The following is a 22212-nucleotide window of genomic DNA, read 5'->3' on the forward strand; positions in this document are numbered from 1 at the left end:
GAAAGATTTTACTGCAGAATAGTTACAGGAGATATTGAAAGGAGTCCTGTCCTCCCAAGCTAGTGGCCAGGAGTAGGAACTATTAGAGAAAAGTAGTGCGTCGGGGGTCGTCGCTAGTTACCACAGCCACAAATCCATAAACCCCGCCCATTTCTACAATTTATCTTCTTAAAATGGGATTTTAAACATTGAACCTAACCTTAACTACACTGATAACATTATGCCTAACCCTAAACCAATTTTTTAAGATCATTGTTTAGATCTAGACAATTTGGACGTTGTGGCTGTGTTATCTAGCGGAAACCGTATTTTCGGGCAAGCAGATTGAAGGTTAACTTCCGGATGTGCGGCATCGGAAACGCTTCACGAGAGAAAGGCGGACCCCACCTCTACTGTCCTTTTTTTTAACTTTATTTTTTAACAATTGCCTGCACTCTAGAAGTACCAGGTGTTCAATTTAGGAAATTATTTAATTCATGTAACGCTGCAAATTGTATAGACGTCTTTCCCTTTACTACTGAGAGATCTGTCAAGCATTGCTTGCCTTGAGAGAAGTTTGACAGCTGCCTTTTTCAACAGGGAAGCCGCAGTGAACTGTTAAACACAAGAAAATGGGGGATAAAGAATTGATGTGGGCCTTGAAAAATGGAGACCTGGACGAGGTTAAGACCTTAATGAAGGTACGATATACTGTAGATAACGTACTCGCAAATCAGCCTGCTAAGTGTGTTATCTAGCTGACATTAGCTAGCTATGTTTTGTCTGTATTGCTAGCAAACGTCGTTAGCTAGCCATGGCGTTGCAAGGTTAGCTAGCTAGGTAGCTAACTTTCATAGCTAGCTTAGCATGCATACATTAGCTAACTATCCGTTCACCCAACTATCACCAACTCATTCTAGTTAGCGAACTAGAAGGTTTGCTTTTACAAACGTTTGTAACAATCGCTAGCTATATTGGGTAGATTGTTGGATAGCTAGCGCTAGCAAAGTAACTTAATTACCATACTATAGATAAATGGCTAGCTAGCTACGTTGCATCCCCACTGCAACAACTTGTTGTAATCTGATTCAATCAGTGTGTCTGTTTGCTATTGACAATTTTATTTCTGCAGACAAGCGCATATGGTAAAGTACCTAGCTAACGTTAACTACTTATTTAGCTAGATAGTTGGCTCCTGCTTGAGAATCAGTTATGGTTGGTTATAGCAAGCAGTCTGTAACTAGCTATAGCCAGATCCACTGGTCCGTGTTGTTGTGACAGCTAGCTGGTGTGAAGTGTGCGGGTGTCTCAGAGCTTTGTTGCAAGGCAGATCTATCTAGATGGCTTGATTGCTAACGTTAGAGAGATGGCTTGTTAACTTCATGGTGTTGAAAACATTAAGCCTCCTTACTGAGGCTCACTATTTTCAGGCCACACCTATACCATTTTAGAGCACTGACACATTAGCTATTCGTCAGTAAACTGGTCGTCTTTAGTCACTAACTTATTTTGGTCCAATTCTAGACATGAAATGGGCTCTGAAACTTCAATGAATCATATTTGAATTACACTTCAATGGTGGCAGTCGTTTTGTAGGCGTCTCCTTAAAATAGATTGGCTGTGTACCTAGGGTCGTTGTTCTGTTGGAAGGTGAACCTTTGCCCCAGTCTGAGGTCCTGAGCGCTCTGGAGCAGGTTTTCATCAAGGATCTCTCTGTACTTTGCTCCGTTCGTCTTTGCCTCGATCCTGACTAGTCTCCCAGTCCCTGCCGCTGAAAAACATCACCACAACATGATGATGATGATGATGATGATGCTGCTGCCACCACCACCATGGTTCACTGTCGGGATGGTGCCAGGCTTCCTCCAGATGCGACGCTTGGCATTCAGACCAAAGAGTACAATGTTGGTTTCATCAGACCAGATAATCTTGTTTCTGAGGGTCCTTTAGGGCTGCCATGTGCCTTTGTTTTACTGAGGAGTGGCTTCCGTCTGACCACTACCATAAAGCCCTGATTGGTGAAGTGCTGCAGAGATGGTTGTCCTTCTGGAAGGTTCTCCCATTTCCACAGAGGAACTCTGGAGCTCTGAGTGACCATTGCTCTAGGAAGAGTCTTGGTGGTTTTTAACTTCTTCCATTTCAAGAATGGAGGCCACTGTGTTCTTGAGGTCCTTCAATGCTGCAGAAATGTTTTGGTACCCTTCCCCAGATCTGTGCCTCGACACCATACTGTCTCGGAGCTCTACTGACCATTCCTTCGACCTCATGGCTTGGTTTTTGCTCAGACGTGCACTGTCAACTGTGACACCTTAGACAGGTGTGTGCCTTTCCAAATCATGTCCAATCAATAGAAAAAGGATTCACTTCAGCTCAATTTCGAGTCTCATAGCAAAGGGTCTTAATACATATGTAAATAAGGTATTAGTATTTTTTTATTTTAATACAGTTGCAAACATTTCTAACCCTATTTTCGCTTTGTCATTATGGGGTATTAAGTGTAGATTGATTGGGGGGGATAATTTCATTCATTTTAGAATTATGCTGTAATGTATCAAAAGGGGAAAGGGTCTGAATACTTCTTTAAAAATGCACAGTACATAAGGTGTCTAAGCATTGGATCTTTCAGTAAAATACCTGAAAATAATACTGAAACACAGCTTGTGGTTTGAGGTTTAGCCAGTATGGTGTAGGTTGAACACCTACACCATGTTCTGTCTCCTAGAGATGAACGTGCGAAAAGTGCAAATCAATCCCAGAACAACAGCAAAGGACCTTGTGAAGATGCTGGAGGAAAACGGTACAAAAGTATATATATCCGCAGTAAAACGAGTCCTATATCGACATAACCTGAAAGGCCGCTCAGCAAGGAAGAAGCCACTGCTCCAAAGCTGCCATTAAAAATGCCAGACTACGGTTTGCAACTGCACATTGGGACAAAGATCGTACTTTTTGGAGAAATGTCCTCTAGTCTGATGGAACAAAAATAGAACTGTTTTGCCATAATGACCATCCTAATGTTTAGAGGAAAAAGATGGAGACTTGCAAGCTGAAGAACACCATCCCAACCGTGAAGCACGGGGGTAGCAGCATCATGTTGTGGGGGTGCTTTGCTGCAGGAGGGACTGGTGCACTTCAAAAAATAGATTGCATCATGAGGGAGGGAAATTGTGGCTATATTGAAGCAAAATCTCAAGACATCAGTCAGGAAGTTAAAGCTTGGTCGCAAATGGGTCTTCCAAATGGACAATGACCCCAAGCATACTTCCAAAGTTGTGGCAAAATGGCTTAAGGACAACAAAATCAAGGTATTGGAGTGGCCGTCACAAAGCCCTGACCTCAATCCTATAGACAATTTGTGGGCAGAACTGAAAAAGAGTGTGCGAGCAAGGAGGCCTACAGACCTGACTCAGTTACACCAGCTCTGTCAGGAGGAATGGGCCAAAACTCATTGTGGAAGGCTACCTGAAACGTTTGTCCCAAGTTAAACAAATTTGAAGGCAATGCTACCAAATACTAATTGACTGCATGTAAGCTTCGGACCCACTGGGAATGTGATGAAAGAAATAAAAGCTGAAATAAAATAATTCTCTCAACTATTATTCTGACATTTCACATTCTTAAATTAAAGTGGTGATCCTAACTGACCTAAGACGGGGAATCTTTACTCGGATTAAAAGCTCGGAATTGTGGAAAAACTGAGTTTAAATCTATTTGGCTAAGGTGTATATAAACTTCTGACTTCAACTGTAGGTCTAACTTCTGTGAAATAGCCTTGCCCTAACCATTATTCAGGATCTGCTTTCCTTTTCAGCTTTTGGTCAGTGAGTCTTATCAAAGTCAGAGGTATGGCTATTTCAAAAAAGTCTTTACTGATTTTGCCAAGCAAGAACATTAATGAAGCAAAAGATCAGAATTGGGCTGCCTGTGTAAACCCAGCCCAGTGATCCCAGATTTCCATCCTATTGCAATTTAATTGTAATGTTTCAGATATGGGCCATTCAATTGCAGAGATGGGTTTGTCCGCCGTTGCCAAAGATTTTTCAAAAGCAGGCAGCTCCTAGACACTTCATACTGTACATGTGGATTAGGTCGACCGATTATGATTTTTCAACGCCGATACCGATTATTGGAGGACCAAAAAAGGCGATACCGATTAATCAGCTTTTTTTTTTTTGTAATGACAATTTCAACATTACTGAATGAACACTTTAACTTAATACATCAATACAATCAATTTAGCCTCAAATAAATAATGAAACATGTTCAATTTGGTTTAAATAATGCAAAAACAAAGTGTTGGAGAAGAAAGTAAAAGTGCAATATGTGCCATGTAAAAAAGCTAACGTTTAAGTTCCTTGCTCAGAACATGAGAACATATGAAAGCTGGTGATTCCTTTTAACACGAGTCTTCAATATTCCCAGGTAAGATGTTGTAGTTATTATAGGACTAGTTCTCTCTCTACGATTTGTATTTCATATACCTTTGACTATTGGATGTTCTTATAGGCACTTTAGTATTGCCAGTGTAACAATATAGCTTCCGTCCCTCTCCTCGCTCCTACCTGGGCTCGAACCAGGAACACATCGACAACAGCCACCCTCGAAGCAGCGTTTACCCATGCAGAGCAAGGGGAAAAACTACTCCAAGTCTCAGAGTGAGTGACGTTTGAAACACTATTAGCGCGCACCCGGCTAACAAGCTAGCCATTTCACATCGGTTACACCAGCCTAATCTTGGGAGTTGATAGGCTTGAAGTCATAAACAGCGCAATGCATTGCGAAGGGCTGCTGGCAAAACGCACGAAAGTGCTATTTTGAATGAATGCTTACGAGCCTGCTGCTGCCGCCTACCACTGCTCAGTCAGACTGCTCTATCAAATCATAGACTTAATTATAACATAATAACACACAGAAACAGGAGCCTTAGGTCATTAACATGGTCGAATCCGGAAACTATCATCTCGAAAACAAAACGTTATTCCTGTTACATTGCACAACCTTCAATGTTATGTCATAATTCTGTAAAATTCTGGCAAATTAGTTCGCAACGAGCCAGGCAGCCCAAACTGTTGCATATACCCTGACTGCGTGCAATAAACGCAAAATGACACAATTTCACCTGGTTAATATTGCCTGCTAACCTGGATTTCTTTTAGCTAAATATGCAGGTTTAAAAATATATGCTTCTGTGTATTGATTTTAAGAAAGGCATTGATGTTTATGGTTAGGTACAGTCGTGCAACGATTGTGCTTTTTTCGCAAATGCGCTTTTGTTAAATCATCCCCTGTTTGGCGAAGTCGGCTGTGTTTGTTAGGAAGAAGTAGTCTTCACAGTTTGCAACGAGCCATGCGGCCCAAAATGCTGCATATACCCTGACTCTGTTTGCAAGAGAAGTGACACATTTTCCCTAGTTAAAAGAAGTTCATGTTAGCAGGCAATATTAACTAAATATGCAGGTTTAAAAATATATACTTGTGTATTGATTTTAAGAAAGGCATTGATGTTTATGGTTGGAGCAACGTGTACCTAAGCGATTATATGCAACACAGGACAGGCTAGATAAACTAGTAATATCATCAACCATGTGTAGTTAACTAGTCATTATGATTGTTTTTTTTATAAGATAAGTTTATTGCTAGCTAGCAACTTACCTTGGCTTCTTACTGCATTCGTGTAACCTCGTGGAGTGCAATGTAAAGCAGGTGGTTGGAGCGTTGGACTAGTTAACCGTAAGGTTGCAAGATCGAATCCCTGAGCTGACAAGGTAAAAATCTGTCATTCTGCCCCTGAACAAGGCAGTTAACCCACCGTTCCTAGGCCGTCATTGAAAATAAGAATGTGTTCTTAACTGACTTGCCTAGTTAAATAGTCAAAAAAAAAATATATATATATATATATATTAAAAAAATTGGCGTGCAAAAATACAGATTTCCGATTTGTTATGAAAACTTTCAATCGGCCCTAATTAATCGGCCTTTTCGATTTAATCGGTCGACCTCTAATGTGGATATTAGACTGTGATCCACTGTGGTTTCCCGTATCCCTCAACCCTAAAGAAACCATTTAAATGGGCACATGTCACCCAGCTCCTGGAGGTAATATTTGAAAACTATTAGAACGGGGATGAGATTCCATCATGCCTAATGGATTCACTTGGATTGGTTGTAAAATGAAGGAGTGGAATCCATTTCCCACTGTTTTCCTTGACCTTCAGGGGAATTATGATACAGGGGAGCATGCCAGAGGCAGACCAGTGGGGCTCTGTGGGTGATTGGTGCATATGCAGCTAGTGACGAGAGCAGTTTGCCTACACGTCACTGTCGGAAAGCAGTTATGTTTGTCATATGTATTCATTAACTCAGAAAAAAAACCATTCCTTTTTCAGGACCTTGTCTTTCAAAGATAATTCGTAAAAAATCTGAATATCTTCATTGTAAAGGGTTTAACCACTGTTTCCCATTGTATGTTCAATGAACCATAAACAATTAATGAACATGCTCCTGTGGAACGGTCTTTAAGACACTAACCGCTTACAGGCGGTAGGCAATTAAGGTCACAAATATAACTTAGGCTTCTTTAGTGTCCTTTCTACTGACTCTGAAAAACACCAAAGGAAATATGCCCAGGGTCCCTGCTCATCTGCGTGAACGTGCCTTAGGCATGCTGCGAGGAGGCATAAGGACTGCAGATGTGGCAAGGCCAATAAATTGCAATGTCCGTACTGTGAGACGCCCAAGACGGCGCTACAGGGAGACCGGACGGACAGCTGATCGTCCTATCCAGTGGCAGACCACGTGTAACAACACCTGCACAGGATCGGTACATCTGAACATCACACCTATGGGACAGGTACAGGATGGCAACAATTGCCCGAGTTAAACCAGGAACTCGCAATCCCTCCATCAGTGCTCAGACTGTCCGCAATAAGCTAAGAGAGGCTGGACTGAGGGCTTGTAGGCCTGTTGTAAGGCAGGTCCTCACCAGACGTCACCGGCAACAACGTGGCCAATGGGCACAAACCCACTGTCGCTGGACCAGACAGGACTGGCAAAAAGTGCTCTTCACTGATTCGTGGTTTTGTCTCACCAGGGGTGATGGTCGGATTCGCGTATATCGTCAAAGGAATGAGTGTTACACCGAGGCCTGTACTCTGGAGCGGGATTGATGTGGAGGGTCTGTCGGGGGGGGCGGTGTGTCACAGCATCATCGGACTGAGCTTGTTGTCATTGCAGGTAATCTCAACACTGCGTTACAGGGAAGACATCCTTCTCCCTCGTGGTACCCTTCCTGCAGGCTCATCCTGGCATGACCCTCCAGCATGACAATGCCACCAGCCATATTGCTTGTTCTGTGCGTGATTTCCTGCAAGACCGGAATGTCAGTATTCTGCCATGGCCAGCGAAGAGCCCGGATCTCAATCCCATTGAGCACGTCTGGGACCTGTTGCATCGGAGGGCGAGGGCTCTAACCAGGCTACATTAGCCTAACTCATGGGAGAGTAGAGAGGAACGTGTAAACTCGGATTACAACACATGGATGGACCATAGGCTACATTTACCTGAGCTATGGAGACCTATCAAGCTTCAGAAATCCAATGAATTGCAGCAAGTGCATCCATTGGATTACTGCTGTCTAGCCTAAGCTTTTGAGAGCAGGTGAGTGGTGCTAGCATTATCCAAAGCCTGTCTGTAACCTTTTCTGAGCCAGATTGATTATCACGCCCGGCCAGCACATCTAAAGACTAGCCCAGACCCCGACTCATCCCCCTGAGCCTCGTTGCCTTAGGGCAGATCCGCGGTAATGGAGTTATGCGGGGACTCAAACAAAAACCATTGATTTCGAAGTTTGACAAACCATACAACTCTATGCACAAGGACTTGCCTACTCTTAACAATTTCCGCTGAACATTTTACAGGAACTGTATAAACAATGTTTGGTAACTGATGGACATATTACTGTAATTCTTTTACCAAACTTTGCATCAAGATTTTTTGTTGGTGTAAATTTATATTTTATTAACTGTGGAAATTGTTTGACGTAGTCATTGTGCATAGAGCTTTATGATTTTGTTAAACTTTGAAATCAATGGTTTTAGTTTGGCATACATTTTAAAGTGAAAAATCAGTCTGCTGGTGACCAACACAGAGATGAAGGATAGTCATGCACTCTCAACCCCAGCTCCAGTGTCTATCCATCACACTCTTGCTTCCTGTAAAAAGATATATATCTGTCACACAAGCTCAGAGTAGGTACTGTTTCATGTTCATGGGTACACTGTAGGTCCTAGCTAATGTATAGGTGACTTATAGAACTGCTGTATGATAATCAATTTCTGTCCTGTTGCTAGCCAGGTACTATAGAAAATCATTCAAAGCTAACATGGGTTTGTTTTATGCAACATAGCAGGATGCTTAGCAGGTGAATACATTCCAGTCTTTCCTCAGGCCACATAGCCAGCAAATGAGAAAGGTGCAATGGTTTGACATGGCACTGACAACACTGCCTAGTCTGAGTGACCGGTCTCTAATGAGTATTGTCTCTTCAGGACTACCCACCGCTCCACACAATGGACTGTGGAGGAGCTATAGAGCCTGTCTTTCCTCTCACCTACAGGCTTGACAGTTTGAGGCCTCGCAATACCACAGCAGGGAGACTCTGGGAGGAGGCGTCTTGTGTGGTGTTATTGTGTGACGGTCTCTGTGTTTTGAACTGAGGGGGGGGTTCTGGCACAAGAAGGGATTTCCATTGTATTAAACACTTACTGTACGGACATGCACACAGTTATGTTCCTTTTTTAGCAAGCGGGTGACCAAGTCTTGATACAGGAGGGGAAGTTGTGTAGGTGATGGTATCTTAACCGTGTGTGTTTTATTATTTTTTAGGATGAGGATGTGAACAGGACCCTGGAGGGTGGCAGGAAGCCCCTGCACTATGCTGCTGACTGTGGCCAGGCTGAGATGCTGGAGTTCCTCCTCTCCAAGGGAGCAGATGTCAACGTAAGAGCTGCTAGTGGGAATACTGTTATCAATATAGGCCTACTGCTGTTATATTGTTAGTATTTAACAGCAGTATTCTAATATCAGTCCCTGTTCATTTTATTAGTACTGATATGGAAGAAGGCGGTGGTGGTAGGCCTCTGTCACCGATCTGCTCACGTTAGAGAGATCAGCTATTACTGATGACCAAGGAGGAAGGAATGATGCATTTTCCATTCTGTGTGTTTGCATTAATTTGCTTATTAAATAGACCTAATGGTACCATTGAGAACAACACTCCCTTATTCTGAATCCACTCCTACAATGCTTCCACTATAGTCAACCACATACTGTAGTAACGACAGAGACGGCAGGTAGTCTAGTGGTTAGAGCGTTGGGCCAGTAACCGAAAGGTTGCTAGATTGAATCCCCGAGCTGACAAGGTAAAAAATATGTCGCTCTGCCCCTGAACAAGGCAGTTAACCCACTGTTCCTAGGCCGTCATTGAAAATAAGAATTTCTTATTAACTGACTTGCCTAGTTAAATAAAGGAAAAAAATTATTAAAAAATCTGTGATTACTAAACAACGCAGACTAACATGACTTACAGTGGGGGGGAAAGTATTTGATCCCCTGACGATTTTGTACGTTTGCCCACTGATAAAGAAAGGATCAGCCTCTAATTTTAATGGTAGGTTTATTTGAACAGTGAGAGACAGAATAACAACAACAAATATCCAGAAAAACGCATATCAAAAATGTTATAAATTGATTTGCATTTTAATGAGGGAAATAAGTATTTGACCCCCTCTCAATCAGAAAGATTTCTGCCTCCCAGGTGTCTTTTATACAGGTAACGAGCTGAGATTAGGAGCACACTCTTAAAGGGAGTGCTCCTAACCGCAGCTTGTTACCTGTAAAAAAGACACCTGTCCACAGAAGCAATCAATCAATCGGATTCCAAACTCTCCACCATGGCCAAGACCAAAGAGCTCTCCAAGGATGTCAGGGACAAGATTGTAGACCTACACAAGGCTGGAATGGCCTACAAGACCATCGCCAAGCAGCTTGGTGAGAAGGTGACAACATTTGGTGCGATTATTCGCAAATGGAAGAAACACAAAAGAACTGTCAATATCCCTCGGCCTGGGGCTTCATGCAAGATCTCACCTCGTGGGGTTTCAATGATCATGAGAACGGTGAGGAATCAGCCCAAAACTACACTGGGGGATCTTGTCAATGATCTCAAGGCAGCTGGGACCATAGTCACCAAGAAAACAATTGGTAACGCACTATGCCGTGAAGGACTGAAATCCTGCAGCGCACGCAAGGTCCCCCTGCTCAAGAATACATATACATGCCCATCTGAAGTTTGCCAATAAACATCTGAATGATTCAGAGGGCAACTGGTGAAAGTGTTGTGGTCAGATGAGACAAAAATGGAGCTCTTTGGCATGAACTCAACTTGCTGTGTTTGGAGGAGGAATGCTGCCTATGACCCCAAGAACACCATCTCCAACGTCAATATGGAGGTGGAAACATTATGCTTTGGGGGTGTTTTTCTGCTAAGGGGACTGGACAACTTCACCGCATCAAAGGGACGATGGACGGGGCCATGTACCGTCTAATCTTGGGTCTGAACCGCCTTCCCTCAGCCAGGGCATTGAAAATGGGTCGTGGATGGGTATTCCAGCATGACAATGACCCAAAACACACGGCCAAGGTAACAAAGGAGTGGCTCAAGAAGAAGCACATTAAGGTCCTGGAGTGGCCTAGCCAGTCTCCAGACCTTAATCCCATAGAAAATCTGTGGAGGGAGCTGAAGGTTCGAGTTGCCAAACGTCAGCCTCGAAACCTTAATGACTTGGAGAAGATCTGCAAAGAGGAGTGGGACAAAATCCCTCCTGAGATGTGTGCAAACCTGGTGGCCAACTACAAGAAACGTCTGACCTCTGTGATTGCCACCAAGTACTAAGTCATGTTTTGCAGAGGGGTCAAATACTTATTTCCCTCATTAGAATGCAAATAATTGTATAACATTTTGACATGCATTTTTCTGGATTTTTTTTTGTTATTCTGTCTCACTGTTCAAATTAACCTACCATTAAAATTATAGACTGATCATTTCTTTGTAAGTGGGCAAACGTACAAAATCAGCAGGGGATCAAATACTTTTTTCCCCCACTGTAACTACTGTAGACTCTGCTAGTGTTCAGACATGTAGAGAGTGGTTAAGCTCTGTTTGGACCAATGGGATTCCTCTTTTTATAAGGGACTTGTCATTCTCCTGACGCCATCTCCACCATCAATTCCCTCAGAGCAGCAAAGACTAACTGGCCACGTAGTCTGTCAGAACGCTCCCCTGAGCCTCAACCCATTACCACACTGCAGTGGAGGGAATCGATCTGCTTTTACAATGGTATTGAGTAGAGTGATGGTTGTGGCATTTCCAAGTTAGGGAAGGGGACTGTTGTACAGTTCTGCGTTGGTATCTTTCGAGGTAGCCTCGGTGTGTAACTATTCTTAATATCATTAGAAATTCTTAACCTTATTTGAAGCTGTACTTTGGTCTCAATCCCCTCAGGCCCTCAATAATGCAACACGAGCCTGAATGTGCTTATGGGTGTCACTGACCCAAGACGTTCTAGTTCGTTTTTCACAGACACGTGTTGACCGTTCAGGCGATACTTGCTAGAACTGGAAGTTCTGACCTTAATGTACCTGTGTGGTTTTGAAGAGCTTGTTAACTAGGCCCAACTCTCACTGCACACAGTCTGTAGAGCCATGTCCTCTCCCAACCTCCCTTATCTGCCTCATTGTCTGATCACCACCACACTTGTCATTCACTCCAACATCCATCAGTCTGGCTGTTACACCCTTTTGCTTTTTCTAGTCTTGTATCACTAACACCCCCCCCATAGAATGCGTAACTCCCTGTCTCTCTCCCCCAGTCCCTTCAGATAAGGGGCCCTAGCCAGGGCTCCTGAAACAGGGAAGATAAATAGTGGCAGAGTGGGTTTCCTTTATTATTCATTGATGTGATAAGGAGAGAAATAAAAGCGCTCCCTCTGAGTTATTTCCTCTTATAACGAGAGTGACGTGATGTGCCCTTGTGTTGGAGGCAGGGACAACTGGTCTGCTGATGTATGGCGCCTGTCCACGCACAAACTCTCTCACTCCCTTTTTCTCACACTTTCTTTGGTCTCCCACAGGCCCCAGACAAACATGGTATCACTCCGCTGCTCTCTGCCACGTACGAGGGTCACCTCACCTGTGTCAAGATCCTGCTAGAAAAGGTAACGCCACACTCGCATGCGCACACACACGCACCGAGCTGTCTTTACACTCGTCAGTCATTTCTGTGTTCGAACTTCTGTGTGATGTGTAACTGCTGAGCTAACTCCTGTATGACAAAGGACTACAATAAAGGCTGAATGTTCAGTGATTGTCTGGTCCTGCCTGCCCAAACCTTCTGTTCTGTGTGGAGGGAGCTGGAATGTTCCCAGACCTCATCACACAGCACTGCTGCTGTTTGTGTTACTCTTCCACTAGCTAGCTTCACACACACACACACATACACACCCCTCTCGCTCAGCTCTGGAACACTGAGATGATCATCCAGTGGCTGAATGTGACACCTCTGTCCTGGCAGTCATCCACCGCTGTAGTTAGGAGTGGTGGTGCGGTGCCAACACTTTTCCTGGACACCAAGGAGCTGCTTTTACACTCTTGTAATGCTGCCATTTTGGATTCATACAATCAGATGTATTCTTTGAGCGGTGATCTTTGTCAAATTAATAAACACATCTTACTCATAGTACATAGTAACTACTATCACAGTGATTTAGACCATATTTGTTTGTTGCAGAAGTGTGTACTTACAGGACATGATTTGGGCACTGCCTTGTAGAGTAGTCACTCACTGTGTGGTGTTAGTTTACATTCAGCTCACGCTTTCCCAGCTGCTATCTGTTATCCTGGCGTGCCGACTCAGTGAGGTACCTGTGGTGCAGCCACATAGAAATTACAGATGTCTCAGTTCTCTAATGGTAAGCCCTATGGAGGCTTATATCACTTTCCCCTCACTCTCTCCCGCTTTCTCTCACTCTCTTTCTCTCCCTGCCTCCCCCTGAAAACGTGCCAAACTGCTGTGAAATGGATGCAACCCCCCCCTCCCTCACTCGTAGCTGCACAGCACAAAGGGTAGACGCGCAATATGGACATTTTGTTACCTCGTGAATGTGTCTATATGTCCAGGGTCTGTATCTGGGGAGCGCCGACATGTCAGTACAATTACAAATTGCTTTCATAAAACGTGTGTGTATACATACATGCATGCATGCATGCATGCATACATACATGCATATATGCATACACACACATGTATGTGGATGGATTGAGGTTTGTTTTTGACTGTGAGAATGGAAACCAACAGGCTAATATTTTCAGTGGGTAGGCATGTCTTCTCCCAGCCAGGCTAAATGAGGCGGGCACCGTGCCACGCTTCTCCGAGAGTTGCGTAGGCGGTCCTCACTCACCCAGTGAGCCAGCGCCACAGTGGTTAAGAGACTTACCCGTGACGAGACCGCCAAAACACGCCGCCACTCGCCTGTGTCCAACCTCCAAGCAGCGCCCCTCTTTGCATCCTAAGGACATGACCCTCCACGGAAATCGCCCGGCACCAACATTACTGGGAGGGGACACAGTCACGATGCATGCAGAGACGGAAATACATGGATGGAACCAGATCACCTCGTAGGGAGGGGATAGTCTGAGCGCCATGCGTCAGCAATTGAAACCCCCTTCAGGCAAATATAAGAATGTGGCGTTTGTCATCAGGCGAAGGCAGGCCCGGGACGCCACCAGCCAAGGGCTCATCAGCAGGGGTTAGGCCCGACGCGGCGTTCGAGGAGATATGAGTCGCCGCTCCACACCACAGCAGCCCGATGGTGGTGCTTCTGGCAGAACTGAGCCATCAGCAGCAGGACTGGAGCTCTGAAGCACTTTCTCTCTGGCTCTCTTTACCCACGCTGTTATTACAAGAGCAACAGCAGGCCAGTGCTCGAATGTCTACTCATTGATTCATGTCCGCTCGTTTATTCCGCTTTAAGAAACATTCAGAGGAATCTTATACTGCAATGGTAGTCCACTACTACCAGAATGTATGATTCATGATAACTCAAGTATTCATTCTGGACAAAATGCTTGATAGTCTTGGAAGTGTGCCCCTGAGCTTCATGGGAGCTGACCTCTGGCTGCCCCCAGGTGGTTCCTGCATTATCGAAGGCCTGTTAACCCTGTGGTTGACCCTAACCAGCCGGCAGGCTGGGGGAAAGAGTTGCTGACTTGACTACAGGCCAGAGAGACGGCTACCGAACAACACGAGGCTTGTTAATTATGAATCAACACTGAGAAGCCCCCCCCCCACACACACATGCATTTTACATACACGGTACTTTTTATATAAAGCAGTCGCATAACAAAAATACATTACCAAACATAAGCTCTTCAATCCCAACCCTCAGCCACTCTCAGCCCATCCTACCATTCACCATGGACCACAGTCTTTAACAGTGGACTGTTGACTTCGGCCCTTGGGTCACTCTCAGCCCATCCCACCATTCACCATAGACCACAGTCTTTAACAGTGGACTGTTGACTTCGGCCCTTGGGTCACTCTCAGCCCATCCTACCATTCACCATAGACCACAGTCTTTAACAGTGGACTGTTGACTTCGGCCCTTGGGTCAGGAGTATGATATTGTTCAGCCTTTTCTAGTCTTCTAGCTGCATTAGACCTGGGGTGTATTCAGTGACGTGAAACTTTTCAGAATGAGTAGAGCTGACACGGTTCCTTATTCCATCTGGCAATCTGTTCTATCTACAGAAGAACGTTCTGTAACGTTACATCCTCCTGATCAGGCCCCAGTCTACACTGCTAGGCAAGCCAGGGAAAGGGATTGTGTATGGGCACCGCAGAGTGAAGAATGTGTCGTGATGGATTTATCACTTGGATGAAGGGTGGGCTGGGTAACAGGAAATGACTTAGTAGGATTGTGCCGACTACCATTTCCTCCCTGTCTAAATGTAGCCCTCTGCACACCACTATGGGCATGTTGCTAGCTAGGAGGGAGGAGGACTGGGGGGAGTGAGACATGCTCGTACTGTGTCGTGGATTCTATTAAGCTTCTCTCAGGACGATGTTTAGTCCCAAAAGCTAACTAGCCAAGATACTTTTTCATGTGCTCGGCTATATATATATATATATATATATTTATTTATTTATTTATTTATTTATTTTATTATTTATTTATTTATTTTAGTACTACTGTTTCCAAGCTTAGTGGTCCCGTGTAGCTCAGTTGGTAGAGCATGGCGCTTGTGGGTTCAATTCCCACGGGGGACCACTATGAAAATATATGCACTCACTACTGTAAGTAGCTCTGGATAAAAGTGCCTGGTAAATGTTACAGTACAGCATCCCCCTTACCCTCACTGTTGTCTTGCAGTACAGCATCCCCCTTACCACTGTTGTCTTGCAGTACAGCATCCCCCTTACCACTGTTGTCTTGCAGTACAGCATCCCCCTTACCACTGTTGTCTTACAGTACAGCATCCCCCTTACCCTCACTGTTGTCTTACAGTACAGCATCCCCCCTTACCCTCACTGTTGTCTTGCAGTGCAGCATCCCCCCTTACCCTCACTGTTGTCTTGCAGTGCAGCATCCCCCCTTACCCTCACTGTTGTCTTGCAGTGCAGCATCCCCCCTTACCCTCACTGTTGTCTTGCAGTGCAGCATCCCCCCTTACCCTCACTGTTGTCTTGCAGTGCAGCATCCCCCCTTACCCTCACTGTTGTCTTGCAGTGCAGCATCCCCCCTTACCCTCACTGTTGTCTTGCAGTGCAGCATCCCCCCTTACCCTCACTGTTGTCTTGCAGTGCAGCATCCCCCCTTACCCTCACTGTTGTCTTGCAGTGCAGCATCCCCCCCTTACCCTCACTGTTGTCTTGCAGTGCAGCATCCCCCCCTTACCCTCACTGTTGTCTTGCAGTACAGCATCCCCCCTTACCCTCACTGTTGTCTTGCAGTGCAGCATCCCTCCTTGTCCTGTTTCAGCCATCAGCACCCTGCTCGTGTTTTGGTCAAACAGCCGTCCTATCTTTTCCCACTTCTTTGAGCACAGTGCAGCCAACAGAAGTTTGTTTCTCCATCCCCATACAGATATCCATCTCTCCATCTTTCCTCTTCTCCCTCGTTCAAGGCCATGTAAAATATGCCCTGTGAATGGCCCCCAGCCGCTTGACTGACACATTTTCTAACCAATCCTGAGGGGAGGAGGTCTGAGGGCCTGATAGATTATGCATGGGCAGCCTGTCATTTCCACTCAATGGCATAATGAAGACTTAATGGACACCCCGGCCGAGTGGCAGACTTACATAAACCTCTATTACTACTTACTGCACACCACACACACCGTGGTGTTTGGCTCTGTCACTCCAGGATGCTGCGGTCTCTATTTGACTGGGTCACTCTTATTCATTAGGGCGAGCATACATCTCACTTAGTTCAGCCTGTATCACATCCGGCTGTGATTGGGAGTCCCATAGTGCGGCGCACAATTGGCCCAGCGTCGTCCGGGGTAGGCCGTCATTTGTAAATTAGAATTTGTTCTTAACTGACTTGCCTAGTTAAAGGTTAAATAAAGAAACTTGTTGCAGCCTCAATCTCTTCCTGGCTGGATGTTTGGACCGTCAGTGTTTACTGGCTACTGTCAGTTCTCCCATTTTAGACTAGCTAATTATTCTAAGTGGAGACCGGTGGATGTCCATGGTAGATAAGATGACAACTGTAGACTTGAGGGAGGAGGTGAGGCGGCTCACCCCCCCCCCCCCCCCCCCCCCTTTCAGTAGAGCCCAGGGAGAGTGAGAAGCCGTGTCTGTGTACGACAACATGAGCTGGTCTTCACTGGACAATACAGCTAGCTAGCTAGCTCCAGTTATATAATGAGAGTCAGGGAATGCTCATTATATGGTGCTGGAAGGCTCCTGTAGGTAGGTAGCAGCCTTCTCCCAGGCTGTGTTGACTAGGAGTCTTGTTGAGGTGAGCGTCGGGGTGAAGTGGTGCTGTTGTGTAAATGAGGCCTGTGGAGTACTGCTATGTCTGGACCCTCTGTCCTCCTCCGCCGGTACCAGCTGCTAGCTAATGACTTCCCCTGAGCTAGAGAGCCTCCTCTTCCTCCTCGTTCTCTTTGCCGTCAGCCCACTAGAGCTGAGGACACGATGACCATGGAGAACACCAGGCTTGGTCACAAGATGCCTCACTAACGTACCATCCAACTACAGCTGTTTCGCTCGCTCTCTTTCACTGCGTGTCTGCAGATTGATGGTTTGTTTAACCATGCTACCACATTTCTTTAGTGATAGGTTGGTCCTGTTATGAATGTTGAAACCCATACAATCTCACTAAGCCAGGTCGTCATTGTAAATGAAGAAAAATGGTATTTGTTTTCTTCACAAAGTTGCATCAGAACAATGTAAACTGTGTTGCTAGATGCAAATAAACTCTTAAATGTAGCTTCCCCCCCCCCCCCCAATTTAGAGATTCCTATCGAAGAGGGTATCCACCAGTCCTGTTTAATCTCTGTAGCCCATGCCCGCTCCGATGCCCCTTTTGGCAGCACACACACTCAAATAAACAACCTCTCACAAACACACACAATTTCCCTCTTTCTCTGACACACACACACACACACTTGACCCAAGTTAAACAATTTAAAGTCAGTAATTTAAAGTCAATGCTAGCAAATACTAATTGAGTGTATGTTAACCTCTGACCCACTGGGAATGTGATGAAAGAAGTAAAAGCTGAAATAATTCTCTCCACTACTATTCTGACATTTCATATTCTTTAAATAAAGTTGTGATCCTAACTGACCTACGACAGGGCATTTTTACTAGGATTAAATGTCAGGAATTTACATACACCTTTGCCAAATGTATTTAAACTTCCAACTTAGAGAGATATATTATATATACACACACACACACCTATCACTCAATTAGTATTTGGTATCATTGACTTTAAATGGTTTAACTTGGGTCAAATGTTTCAGGAAGCCTTCCACAAGCTTCCCACAATAGTTGGGTGAATTTTGGCACATTCCTCCTGACAGAGCTGGTGTAACTGAGTCGGGTTTGAAGGTCTCTTTGCTCGCACACGCTTTTTCAGTTCTGCCCACACATTTTCTATAGGATTGTGGTCAGGGTTTTGTGATGGCCATTCCAATACCTGACTTTGTTGTCCTTAAGCCATTTAGCCACAACTTTGGAAGTATGCTTGGGGTCATTGTCCATTTGGAAGACCCTTTTGCGACCAAGCGTTAACTTCCTGACTGATGCCTTGAGATGTTGCTAAAATATATCCACATCATTTCCTCCCTCATGATGCCATCTATTTTGAAGTGCACCAGTCCCTCCTGCAGCAAAGCATCCCCACAACATGATGCTTTCACCCCTGTCCTTCACGGTTGGGATGGTGTTCTTCGGCTTGCAAGTCTCCATCTTTTTCCTCGAAACATTAGGATGGTCATTATGGCCAACAGTTCTATTTTTGTTCCATCAGACCAGAGGACATTTCTCCAAAAAGTATGATCTTTGTCCCCATGTGCAGTTGCAAACCATAGTCTGGCTTTTTTTATGGCAGTTTTGGAGCAGTGGCTTCTTCCTTGCTGAGCGGCCTTTCAGGTTATGTCAATATAGGACTTGTTTTATTGTGGATACAGATACTTTCGTACCTGTTTCCTCCATCTTCACAAGGTCCTTTGCTGTTGTTCTGGGATTGATTTGCACTTTTGTACCAAAGTACGTTCATCTCTGGGAGACAGAACGCGTCTCCTTCCTGAGCGGTATGACGGCTGCGTGGTCCCATGTTTATACTTGTGTACTATTGTTTGTACAGATGAACGTGGTACCTTCAAGCGTTTTGAAATTTCTCCCAAGAATGAACCAGACTTGTGGAGGTCTACAATTTTTTTTTCTGAGGTCTTGGCTGATTTCTTTAGATTATTTTTCCCATGATGTCAAGCAAAGAGGCACTGAGTTTGAAGGTAGGCCTTGAAATGCATCCACAGGTACACCTCCAATTGACTCAGATGTCAATTAGTCTATCAGAAGCTTCTTAAGCCATGACATCATTTTCTGGAATTTTCCAAGCTGTTTAAAGGCGCAGTCAACTTAGTGTATGTGAACTTCTGACCCAATGGAATTGTGATGCAGTGAAATAATCTGCCTAAACAATTGTTGGAAAAATTCCTAACCAAGTCCTAACCGACTTGCCAAAACTATAGTTTGTTAACAAGAAATTTGTGGAGTAGTTGAAAAATGAGTTTTATTGACTCCAACCTAAGTGTATGTAAACTTCTGACTTCAAGTGTGTGTGTGTGTGTGTGTGTGTGTGTGTGTGTGTGTGTGTGTGTATATATAACACACACACACACTTTCTGCCTGGCACTCAAAGTGGATCAGGCTTTTCCACTCAATGGTGTTCTCTGCACAGGCTCCGTAAGCCCCCGCTAAGAGGCTAAAGTTTTCCGTTAAAGTTGTTGGTCTGGTAATGCTCGACCGCTCGTCAGTTTTATCCCCCTTTGTCCGTTATTTACAGCCCTTGCTGCATTCCATTCACCCTCATTCACCTTCACTGTCTTGTTCTGAAACGTGTGTGAAACATTGGGTTAGAGGGAATCTGCCAGAGCAGGGCACTGCACAGCTTTGCTCATCTTGAACCTATAATGAGTAGTAGTTTGGGATGCTAGGTGATTAATCAGTGATTCTGCGCCTTGTCGGTCCTTTTGGAATGCACTTGGAGAGGGTGAGAGAGACTACATAGTCAGAGTGGGTTTAGGGGGACAGGCAGATTGGCCCACACTCTCACAGAGCATTACTGATGGGCTGAACCTGTGGCCTTCGGTAGAGGGCTAGATGGGGGTGTAGGGTGAACACTGATTCTAACCTTGGCCATTAGTTCGTTTTGAGAGAGTGGGTTCACACTGAGGTTGAGGCCTTGACGCTCCACTCAGATCATAATGTCTCTCTTCCCCCAGGGAGCCGACAAGGAGCGGAAAGGACCGGACGGCCAGAGCGCCTTCGAAGCCGCCGAGACCGACGCCATCAAGGCTCTCCTCAAGTGAGACGGGAGCCTAGAAGGGACGGATAGGCGGATGCAGCAGTGGTCCCCCAGACAGACAAGATGGACACACCCCTTCCCCTGACCTCTGTCTTTAGCACTGCTTTGTCTGTTTGTTTTTTGGTTTTCCCTTTTATTTTTTAAGCTGTAGGGATTTTCTCTTGCCTCTTCAGTAGCCATTGAATGGATGGACTTGTCAATCATGTCTCCCTTAGGGACCAAACACTGAGGGGAAAAGCACCCAGACTTGGACCTTCCCTGAACACACAAGGATGCAATGTAAAAATGAATAGAGCTTAGCGCTTAAATATGATCGCTCTCAAGTCCTGTGTGCACTCCTTTCACAAAGATATTGGCAGAAAATAACGGAGACATTCAATAGTGTTCAATTTTGTGGCCCGTTTTCAATATTGTAAGACCACTTGGTTCTATTCATCTTCCTGACATCAGTTGTGCTAGATGGAGAACGGTTGTAAAGATATTCTATTAGCCCAGTAAGATGGCCTCCTCTTTCCCCTGGCTGTGTACTGTAGCTCTTCTCTGTAGACCTGACTGGCTAACTGTTCAGTGCTTCAACTTGGGGGTTTGTACTGTATGACAGGGTCGGTCCTGTTCAGGCCGCTAATAATATTGGTTACACTCTATGTAACCCTCTACTGATAACATATCACACTAAACATTATTGACCAAGGTTACTCTAACATATAATAGCGTAAATACCCCCTTGACCAATCACCATGTTGGCATTACAAAATGTATGTAAAAAAAATATTGATTAATCTGTTACTTATTAAAACATTGCTGCGTAGTGATGGCATTATGTCAACATTGACCATTATGCAATTTAGAATTGCATATTTTTCCCTTTGAGTGAGTTTTGAACATGTTCTGGTCTGCAATCCTTTGTTGCCGCGGTCTGTTTTCTATTAGATGAATGGGTGGCCTCCGAACAGGGGTTTAGGGTTCAAACTGTGGATCGGGGAAATGATCGTCCTCTCGCTCTCTGGGTTTGATTAACCTGCCAGCTCTGCTGCATGTCAGAACTGCCTCTGCTTCTACTGCTACGCTCTCCAAAATGGCTGCCTTCCTCTTTTGGTTGCTTTCAAATAATTACAATGCAATGAAAACAAAATGCTTTCTCTCTGGCATCGTTGTGAGGAATGCTGTAAAAACTGAAATAAAAAATCTTAAAATGATTCTCTTCGTGTGGTAATCCATTGATTTTTGTTTTCTGCTGGTATTGTCAACTTTTCAGTCAGTCTTACAAATAGAAAAACACTCATTGACTCTGCTCTTAGACCGGACACTTCTGAGCGGTGCACACACTTAACTGTAATCTATATTAGTTCCTTTGTATACACGTCCGTGCACACACTTACTTGCGAGACTGCGATCCATACTAGATGCCCTCCATCTTAATGACTTGACTATTGCTTGTCTTTGTCAAATTGTCAGCAGCAGAAAAGCCCTCCTCCAGCTGTGTCTGAGCCTGGAGCGTAGTGTGTTGTCCTGAATGAATAACAAGCAGCAGCTATTGATTCCTCATTATACTGTCTGGGCTCTCTGAGTGGTGAGATTGTCTCTGGCAGGGGAAAAAAATGACTTGCTCATATTGTTCACTGACTGCTGCCCCTTTAGAGTGTCCCAGGTGAACTAGCTAGCGCTCCCCGTGCGTAATACCCTTCTCTGCTTAGTTGATGACCAGTACCTCGCCCGTTGCCTCCCATTGGGTAAAGGACCAATGGAACACTGTATCCAAGGGCTGCTGCTCTCTCCAGGCTATAGGATGACGTTAGAAAATAAAGGCTGAGGTTTGACATCTTGGCATTTTGATTTTCCCCTTCGTTGGTGTATTTTTGTTCATAATCAGGCCGTGTTCATGAGCTTGATCTGAACGAAGTCTCCCTTTTCAACTCCGATAGGCCTGCGTCTTTCAGGAGGTGAATGAGGGATCTTGATAGTATGACCATTGCGTTGCTTCCCTGACGCTTGTAGACATGGGCCACCTACCAGGCACATTGCTCTGTACAGAGGAGAGCATGACATCAGTCTGAAACATAAAACAATGTGCTGT

The 22212-nt window shown here is 44.8% G+C and overlaps 1 protein-coding gene across 2 annotated transcripts; it reads left to right on the forward strand.

Annotated features, from left to right (window-relative positions):
• Window positions 1-318: 318 nt before the first annotated feature.
• LOC115180551 (myotrophin) lies at window positions 319-21334 on the forward strand. 2 transcript variants are annotated; one of them, XM_029742723.1, is made up of 5 exons: window positions 319-448; window positions 580-680; window positions 8863-8976; window positions 12168-12251; window positions 20056-21334. In XM_029742723.1, the coding sequence occupies exons 2-5, from the start codon at window positions 612-614 to the stop codon at window positions 20140-20142; spliced, it is 354 nt and encodes a 117-aa protein (XP_029598583.1). In that variant the 5' UTR covers window positions 319-448; window positions 580-611; the 3' UTR covers window positions 20143-21334. The 2 variants fall into 2 exon arrangements, with proteins under 2 accessions (XP_029598583.1, XP_029598582.1); XM_029742722.1 differs by having other exon boundaries at window positions 338-680.
• Window positions 21335-22212: the final 878 nt, after the last annotated feature.

The sequence above is a fragment of the Salmo trutta genome, chromosome 40 (genome assembly GCF_901001165.1).
Source record: "Salmo trutta chromosome 40, fSalTru1.1, whole genome shotgun sequence".
NCBI lineage: Eukaryota > Metazoa > Chordata > Actinopteri > Salmoniformes > Salmonidae > Salmo > Salmo trutta.

Excerpts from the sequence above, each read along its gene's own strand:
- LOC115180551 (XM_029742723.1), top strand. The coding sequence starts at position 612 with ATGGGGGATAAAGAATTGATGTGGGCCTTGAAAAATGGAGACCTGGAC. Across the intron at positions 681-8,862 it reads AGGTTAAGACCTTAATGAAG|GATGAGGATGTGAACAGGAC; the intron begins GTACGATATACT and ends ATTATTTTTTAG. Across the intron at positions 8,977-12,167 it reads CCAAGGGAGCAGATGTCAAC|GCCCCAGACAAACATGGTAT; the intron begins GTAAGAGCTGCT and ends GGTCTCCCACAG.